This window comes from Aplysia californica, unplaced genomic scaffold, assembly GCF_000002075.1.
Source record: "Aplysia californica isolate F4 #8 unplaced genomic scaffold, AplCal3.0 scaffold00623, whole genome shotgun sequence".
In the NCBI taxonomy this organism is placed as follows: domain Eukaryota; kingdom Metazoa; phylum Mollusca; class Gastropoda; order Aplysiida; family Aplysiidae; genus Aplysia; species Aplysia californica.
In genome coordinates, this window is record NW_004797893.1 from 242641 (window position 1) to 251784 (window position 9144).

Below are 9144 nucleotides of genomic sequence, written 5' to 3' on the forward strand. Positions count from 1 at the left end.
GACCTGCGGAAAAAAGCAAGTTTCTTCACTTTGATTATTTTAACGAAAGCCTGATTCCACCACGCAGCCTCACATTTGCTGCTGTGTTCTCATGGATGTCGCAAACAGTTCCCTTTGTTGAGGGTCGGCCAGAATTCTCTAATACACATCAGTTTGGTTTTTGATGAAGCAAAATGCTTGTTTGATCAAATTGAGGGTTTGTCCAGTATTTCTACGTGTGTGGAGAATAAAATTACTATTTTATACCTCTGAGTTTTAAGTTTCCGTTTATCTTCTCTCTATCTTGTGACTGTGGACGAGTGGCTTGAATTTTTTCCATATTGGAGAGAAATAAGTGACTACGACTACGTTTATGAGGAGGTCTGTGTTTCATTTAGAGTCTGGGTGGTTCAATTTGTCTCGGAAAATGGATGTATAAGATAAGACAACATAAGATAACACAAGATAAAATAACAAGATACGATAACAATAATTTTATTGATCACAAAGAGAAATTTGCTTCCGCATGGTAAATACGGCGCGTGCGTACACACACACACACACACACACACACACACACACACACACACACACACACACACATACACACACACACACACGCTGGTGAACGTCCTTCCTTACGGGGTTAAATCTTTTGTTTGTACGTGGGATTGCGGATTTCCTGGTCAAATTTAATTTGATGAAGCAAAGCAAGTTCAATTTGAAATAGCAGGCTCTGGTCAGCGGCATCTTTCTATTTCATCAAATCATTTCAAAATGAAATTTAATGTCCAGCCTCTTGAATAACTTTTCAGTATTGCACGGGGCGTTAACTCTCACTAGACGTGCGTTCTGGTCATTCGACAATGCTTGAAGACGCGCTGTTTGGAGGCATTTATGAAGGAAGTATAGCTTCTTTATTCTTACTGATGTTTGCAATTTCGTATAATTTATATGGTACTTTAAACATTCAGTGAACAGCTAGCACACTCTGAAATATGCAAACTCATGTTTGTGATTTGCACTTGATGATCGGGCATATTATGTGACAAATATACATCCTCAAAGAGATAAAAACATACCATGCAATACGCATCCAACCCACCTGCCCCCTGTATCTCCTTGACAATGTCATCAGCTAGACTCCCATTGTAGAACTCAGCTGCGCCACCGTCAGCGATTCTCTTCAAGGTCCTTGCCAGCTTGGGACGCCGGACCATCTCCCCTTCCTTGTACCAGGTGCCTGTAGCTGGGTTCGTCACGGTGGCTCTGCATGACAAAGAATATACAGCGCAGTCAACACAAACCGAAAACGGTTAATCCAAAAAACAGCGGTAAACGGAAAGAAAATTAAATCCGATTTGAGGAACGTCTCTAAACCAAAAACCCAGCTAAACCGAAGAATACCCAGCGGTCTCCAAAATTTCGGATTAGGCGGATTCCACTGTAAAGTGATGTCTTCGAGCTGTTTGCTTTATCGACTTGTTTTATCAGTCATTCACAGATGGAAAAAAAGAAAAGACCCATTTTTCGGTCAAATTCTTTTTTTAACTCTCTCTCTCTTGCAAAGGCTTGTAGACAGGTATAAAGATAATATAATTTGGTGTTAATGCGTCTGCAATCCGTCGTTCGTGGCGGCCATGTCGTTGTCAAGTAGCCAGTTCACCAATTATTCTCCTCGTGCATCAGGGGATTAAAAATAATATGTGTCCAGGAAGTGACAGTATGCGTTGAAGTCACCAAGGATGATAGTATCAGAGCAAACAGGGAATCATGGGTGGCCAAGCTTGTGTTCTATTGGATTGTGTGGGATCAGACGTGGGAGCAGTCTAGGTTTTAGAACGTTGCCTACTTCTTACTCATCTTTACTTTAAAAAACCGAAGTTTCAGTTTCTCTGGTTGAAGCGTCGCGGACATGTTAAAATATCTGGGAATTCAGCTATCTTGAATTTTTACGGTCCCCTCTGACAGATATGAAGCCTTTTAGGTAGGGGTTAGAGAGGGAGGGGGGCGTCTTTCCTGGTTTCAGTTTTGACTCCTGAGTCTAGTCAACCAGATGTCGGAACTGTTCACATGCAGTTTCACGACGAGCTCTCTGACAATCGGAAGAAAGCCATCTGCATTTCATTACTTTTTTAGAGACAGTTTCGACATTTCTTGAAGTTATCCAACAGACAATTCAGACGCTATTCCCCGGACTCTTATGCTAAGTTGTGTGACCGGTGTTTCGTTTCACAGTCGTTACAGTTTCAGGTCTACTGAAGGGCTGTTTTTGTTGCGGTAGAGCAAGTTCCTTGAATGTTGTTGTTGTTGTTGTTGTTGTTGTTGTTGTTGTTGTTGTTGTTGTTGATGATGATGATGATGATGATGATGATGATGATGATGATGATGATGATGATGAAATTCTAGTCGTTGCTGTAGGAAACAACAACGGCACCTCCACCCCCTCTACCCAATACTTAGACGTGTGTAAAAAAAAAACCTCAAACCACAGAGACAGGTAACGTCAAAGACAGAGCTCCTGCACAAAAGATTTAAAAAACAACAAACAAACAATATGAACCAACAAGCAACTACAACTCACTTGAGAGCTGGAAACGAGTCAAATATTCCTGTGGGTATTTTACGTTGGATGATAGCAGCTGCAGAGGGCTCGATATGGAAGCCTTCAATAGCAAGTTTAATCGCAGGTTGGAAAAGGTCGCGCCAAGGAAGACGACCCTGTAGCTTGTGAGCTTCCCAAAAACCGAGAATTTCTCCCGGTACAGCGATTGAACGACCTCCTGACAAATATATACATTTACTATATATTCATTTATTTTATTTTATATTTTTAAAAATTCTTTTTAGGCTGGCGTTTTTATAACCCCACCGACACAAGTTTGATCATACAGGAGACAGGTTTCCGACCCCGCTTATTAAGGCTAATCCCGGTTAAGAGGGATACATCCCAGCAAAAAAAAAAATTGAGATACTCGATAAAAGTTTTCTTTTCACTAGGGAATCGACCTCGGATCTCCTACCTGCGGTAGTGAAGCGCCTGGATCTACACCACAGACTCCGACGAGGAATGGATATTATATAGTAGCTGTTGGCTCTGTCGTAAGAGCACTCCTCTGTTCGTGGGTGTGAAGGGGTTTAGAAAAGGTCAACTTTAGCCCTCCATTCGAAATTTTCTCGTCCAGGGCATCTTTACTCTATATGGGGCACATTTGCTTAACCTTGGCATCAGGTGCAAAAGGCTCTCTTTACTTATTGTGTACAGGAATTTTTGCGCCTACTTTTTGATTTCGCGATATTCGTGATTCTAAAAACATCCTTCGAATTCAAATCGTTCCTAAATAATATGTTAAAAAGGTTGCTACTGTATTGGAATAGATGCCAAGAATAGATGGCACTGGACAATTTGAATAGTGGATTTAAAACTTTCGCGAAAAAACACGAAGTGGACAAAACTAGGGACGGAGCGCCTACATAATCAATTTTTGATAATAACTGCCTCTCTTCCCTAATTTGAAAACATCACCGTGAAAGAAAATAGCCTTATGAATTATAATAACAGAAGTTGAGTAAATCAGCTTTGGAGCAGTGTGCACAACACTAGAAACTGTATTATTTCCATATAAATACCCAGTTCACTCCTTTCGTTAGACTCTCATAAGCAGTCAGAAGCATTGATTGTGTAAGCTAAGAATTAAACTGGCAGAGTCTACCTAAAAAAAAGTGAGGGGGGGTGAGGTGGAACACATAATAATTTATATTTAATGAGGTATTTTCCCGATTATTATGGCAGTTGAACGTTCCAGTCAACAAACACTACTTGATCAGTTTAACTCTCAATGAAAAAAAAAAGGAAAAAAAAAGTGGGGGGGGGGGGGGGACTAACTCCTACTGCAGTGCTTTATTCCCCTCAACCTTTTAGCGCCTGTTATCAGGTCATGGCATGAATATATCCTGGCCGCAAAAGGCTAGATAAAGATAGCCCAATTCGAAACCAAACTGATAATGCATAATTTATTTTAGCATTGTCATCTCTGCTTCTTTGATTTCTGTTTGTGTATTCATATCTTTATTGTGAGTCACTTCCTTGCACTCACTGCAGGCTACATTTTCTGGCTCTCTTTGACCTAATTAGACACAAGTACCGCCAAAGCAGGTCATACGTGTGCAAAAAAAAATCTGTGGAGAAATATATACATACATATCTCCAAAAAGGTTGGAATGGTTAAATCTATTAAAATAGATACAAATTGAAACAATTATGGTCATTTCATGGACAGGCAGAAACAACAGTGGGAAAGAAAAGAAGTAGGATCGATCATTGAAATCCTCCAACCACCTGATAGGCTGGAGTGAAAAAGATGATGTTTGATTTACAAACAAACAAACCCTGTGTTACGCCGACAGTATCATTGATGAACATCGTTGAGTTGGCTGCACTCGGGGCCATGGTTCTGGCTATGATGGACTGTACTTTCCTGGACGCTCTGTGGAGAGTTGATTGGTTGGTGTGTCTGAGACTATAAGTATGAGGAAACAAAAATCAGATAACTAATTAAGGGTAGGGTATCATACTAATATTTCAGGTCTCGAGACATCACCACACACGCACACACAAACACACACACACACACACACACACACACACACACACACACACACACACACAAACAAACAAACAAGCAAACAAAGAACAACAACAACAACAACAACGACAAAAATAAAAATAGCCCACAAGCCTTTCATAAGTTTTAATCTCAGAAGCTTTCGTAATCTGCTGCTCATTGAAAGGCGGGGAGGCCATTGTGGTTCTAAGTACTGTGAATGACGTCACCACAGGAATCTTGACACTGACATGAGGCGTCGTTAGGCGCGCCATAGTCTCTCTCTCTCTCTATCTCTCTCTCTCTCTCTCTCTCTCTCTCTCTCTCTCTCTCTCTCTCTTTAAAATTACAGCCATCCTCAAAATAGAGAACAATGTGTCTTCGTTTTGCCTTATTGAATAAAACTAAAATCGCTGACCTGTCATAGATTGTCGCAAAATGACCACCACCGAGTCCACTGTTCTGAAATCTTGTCACTCCCACACACAACATACTAGCAATGGCCGCATCAACAGCACTCCCTCTCTTCTTTGCCATGAGCTCTCTGACCGAAGAGTATCAAGAATAATATGTTAGCCATGGACCTATACGCCTGTAAATATAAGGACTTTCATTGTCTCATCTCGTAATATAAGCATTACTTTGATCTTTAAAGTGTGAGTAATCGTAATTCCATCGGATTATTATCCGAATACTGATTGTGTATAATTTAGTATTCAGCTTAAATGGATGTGAGACTTTTGGACTTACAATAAGAATAGTTAAGAGAGAAGTTCTGTCCCTGGTAATATGCAGACCCTCCTTCCTAAAATTAAAATACATAAAGCAACACTGAACAATGCTGATGGCTTCAAATATCTTGGCAGTACGCTATCTTCAAATGCCCGCATTAATGCAGAATAACTTTACGTGATGAATAAAGCTAGTGCTTTCTTTGGAAGACTCAGAGTAAAGGTTTGGGACTGTTGTGGCATCTGCACAGAGACAAATTGAAAGTCTGCAATGCTGTGGTTCTCCCAGCCTTTGCTGTATAGTGTCGAAACCTCGACGGTGTACCAAATCTATGCAAAAAGCTTTATCATTTCAATATGAGATGCCTCAAGACTCAGGAGAGTTCTTGGCATCAAATGTCTGGATAAAATACCAGACATCGAAGTTCTCAAAAGGGCAAATGGCGAGAAACTGTTTTGTACGCTCAAAAGGACACAACTTCGCAGGGCTGGCTATGTCGTAAGAATGCCTCATTTCAGAGTCCCAAAGGCAGTATTCTATTCTGAACTGTCCTCAAGGAAGCGTAAGGTTGGCATACCAAAAAAAGTGCTTCAATGACACCTTGAAAGTGTTTCTGAAGGACTTCAACATAAATATGAGAGAGCCTTGCTCCTGGCAGTCCCATCTTGAGAGTAGCAGTCACAGTGGGCAGCAAATTATTATTATGATACTTCATGAATAAGAAATAAGAAATACTGAAGCCAAGAGAGAAGTCTGCCATCAGTGCACATCCTCATAATTATGAACGTAAGGCATATAATTTTTCAAAATGTGACCAACTTTTCTCTACCAAATTTGGTTGCATCGGCCACAGCAGAAGCCACAAGACATCTTAACCTTTAATTCTTTCGAACAATGACGGACGAGCTATCACTATTATCATTTAGCATAAATATTATAGATAACATTAAGCAGTTCATTTATAATATAGGTGTGTGACTGTGGGTCACTTTGTGAGTGCAATATTATGCATGGGTGTGTATAGATGCATGTTGAAGAAAGGATATGTGAGAGTGAATGTGTGTATATGTGCGCGCGTGCGTGTGTGTCTGTATGTCTGTGTTTATGAATGTATGTGTGTTTGTGTGAGTGTGTGTGTGTGTGTGTGTGTGCGTGTGTGTGTATTTGTGTGTGTGTGTGTGTGTGTGAGAGAGAGAGAGAGAGAGTGACGGCTGCGCCGGGGAACAGCGACTGCTGACGTCATTTTACCGGGGAACAGCGACAGGCGAACAGCGACTAGTATTTTACTATATTTCTTTGGTACAGTTGAACTTGGTGTAATCGCCTACAGTATCGAATACACTTACACCAAACATGTTACATTTCGTCTCGATTTTCAGTAAGCTTAACCAAAGATAGTGAATAACAAGATGGGCCACTCAGCCAAAAAAGTGTCCGCAGGAAGTATGCTCTTTGCTTCAGATGGCGCTGCAGTCTGTTTTGAAGCTCTCTTTCGTTTTTCCAGAAGAAGAATAGGAATAACACCTCCTTGCGTGCGCAGATCGACTGCTGTTCATCAGCAGTTCGGGTACGTTCAGTGCGGAGTTTTAGGGTTTTTTATTTTAATGACCTCTCGCCTTTCATTCTAAAGTCAAATTAATCGAAGAAAACCATCACCCTTTTCTCCGGACGAGGTTTTTTGTCAGCGTAACCATTTTAAAAAAGTTTTCTTCCGTAATTTATCCCAAAACTTGCTAGTTTCACTTTCATTTTTTAAAACTCAAGTAGGGTAACTCTGTTCGCAAAAGTGCGCTTTTGTGAAGAGGGCGCCACCAAATTTTGAGGACACTTTTTTAATTGGCTCAAAGAGAGAAGTGGCCCATCTTGTTATGTACTATCATTGGCTTAACTAGAGCTCAGTCAAATCTCCCGCCAATGTGTTCATAAGGAGGATCAAGAAAGAGAGAAGTTGATCACAGCGTAAAGCAATAAGGAGCTGTCGCAGGGAGAATTTTAAAGAAAAATTTCTTTTAAAATGCTGTCAGCTCAGTAGCAAGTTTGAAAACAGTCTCCAGAATGTTCTTAGAGTCTGAACTTTTGTTTTTCTCTCTTTGCATTGTCCTCTTCAGGTGGATGTCATCATTTTCAGTGAGGATGCTGCGACTGCAATTCTCTGTTTTATTGTTGTTTTCCAATTTGAAATTGTTTCTCCATGATTGGTTTATCATACTCCTACACGATCATACTCTTATTCACATGATCACACACACACACACACACACACACACACATACACACACACAAGCACACACACACACACACACACACACACACACACACACACACACACACACACACACACACTTACGTTTTACCCCCTCCTCTCTCTCTCACAAACACACACACACATACACATACATATACAAACATACATACAATCACACACACACACACACACACACACACACACACACACACACACACACACACACACACACACACACACACACACACACACACGAACACACACACACAGAGAGAGAGAGAGAGAGAGAGAGAGAGAGAGAGAGAGAGAGAGAGAGACAGACAGACAGACAGACAGACAGACAGACAGACAGACAGACAATCACAAACATTTATAATTGGTGTTATTTTATTAAACATACATGTACGTGTGTGTATCAATAAAGTACAAATACAATGAAAACAAAAACACCAAGGTAACAAGCAAATAAACAAACAGGCACACAAAATTTAATGGGAGTCATTAATGTATGAAGCATAGATGTACGTGTGTGTATCATTAAAGCAAAAATAAGGTGAAAACAAAAACACCAAACTAACAAACAAATAAACCAACACGCACACCGATTTATGATGGAAGTCGTTTTATGAAGCATACGTGTGTGTATCAGTTAAGTAGTGTAGAAATGGAGAGAGTAAAAACGAAAACAGAAACGGAAACAAAAAACAACCAAACAAATAAAAACACACCGGCACACGAATTTCTACTTGGGATCATTTCATAGAAAATAGAAATATAATGTCATGTACACGTGTGTATTGTGTATCGGTTTAAGAAAGATCCCTGGAAGATCATTAAAAAACAGAACAATCAGAGCCAAATATACGGGGCTCTCGTGGTCTAGAGGTAGGCCTACGCCTTCGTTTCACATTCAGTAGGTTCCATGTTCGAAACCTGACAGCGACGGAAACATTAATTTTTTTCTCTAAAATGTTCTTTTTTCACCTCCTTTCCTTTTCTCTAGACATGTAGAAATAGTCAGGAGCAAAGGAGAGAGGAGCCCACTGGCCGGGGGTGGGCCGGGTTAGAGCGAGAAAGTGGAGATGAAAGCAGACGACAGAACGTACTGCTTCTCCTTGCTCCTTCTTACTACTGTCTTTCAGTCACACATCCCTAATCTTAGGGTAGGAGTGACCGAACATTTTGCTTTCTCGAAAGGGCAAAATATCTCGGAGGTCCCATGTGCAAGCTGCGCACTTTAAGTTCTCTTGGTGGTTCTAAAATCGATAAGAGTAGGCTTCGGCCGCCACCAAGGCAAAATTCAAAATTAATTCATACAAAAACCTGACAATACTCTAGTCAGTTTATTTAAAGACATAAAGAATAGCCTACCTTCGAAATCTAAACGTGGCTGCCTGAAAGCAAGGCCCTACGAAGTAGGAAAAGCGGTCACATACGTAAAAATCAATTGTATTGCAGTTTGAAGAACCAACAGTCGACTTCCTCTAAGGTCTAGAAGAAGAAGAAGAAGAAGAAGAAGAAGAAGAAGAAGAAGAAGAAGAAGAAGAAGAAGAAGAAGAAGAAGAAGAAGAAGAAGAAGAAGAA

At 40.5% G+C, this 9144-nt stretch overlaps 1 protein-coding gene across 1 annotated transcript in view; it reads right to left on the minus strand.

Annotated features, from left to right (window-relative positions):
* The window catches only part of LOC101863774 (scoloptoxin SSD14), a 30318-nt gene that overhangs the window by 12469 nt on the left and 8705 nt on the right, over window positions 1-9144 (minus strand). Inside the window, exons 4-7 of the mRNA XM_035972241.1 lie at window positions 5002-5127; window positions 4369-4499; window positions 2564-2762; window positions 1085-1248 (exon numbers count right to left, since the gene is read on the minus strand). Of these exons, the coding sequence (XP_035828134.1) occupies window positions 1085-1248; window positions 2564-2762; window positions 4369-4499; window positions 5002-5127 (620 nt within the window). The remainder of the gene's footprint in view (window positions 1-1084; window positions 1249-2563; window positions 2763-4368; window positions 4500-5001; window positions 5128-9144) is intronic.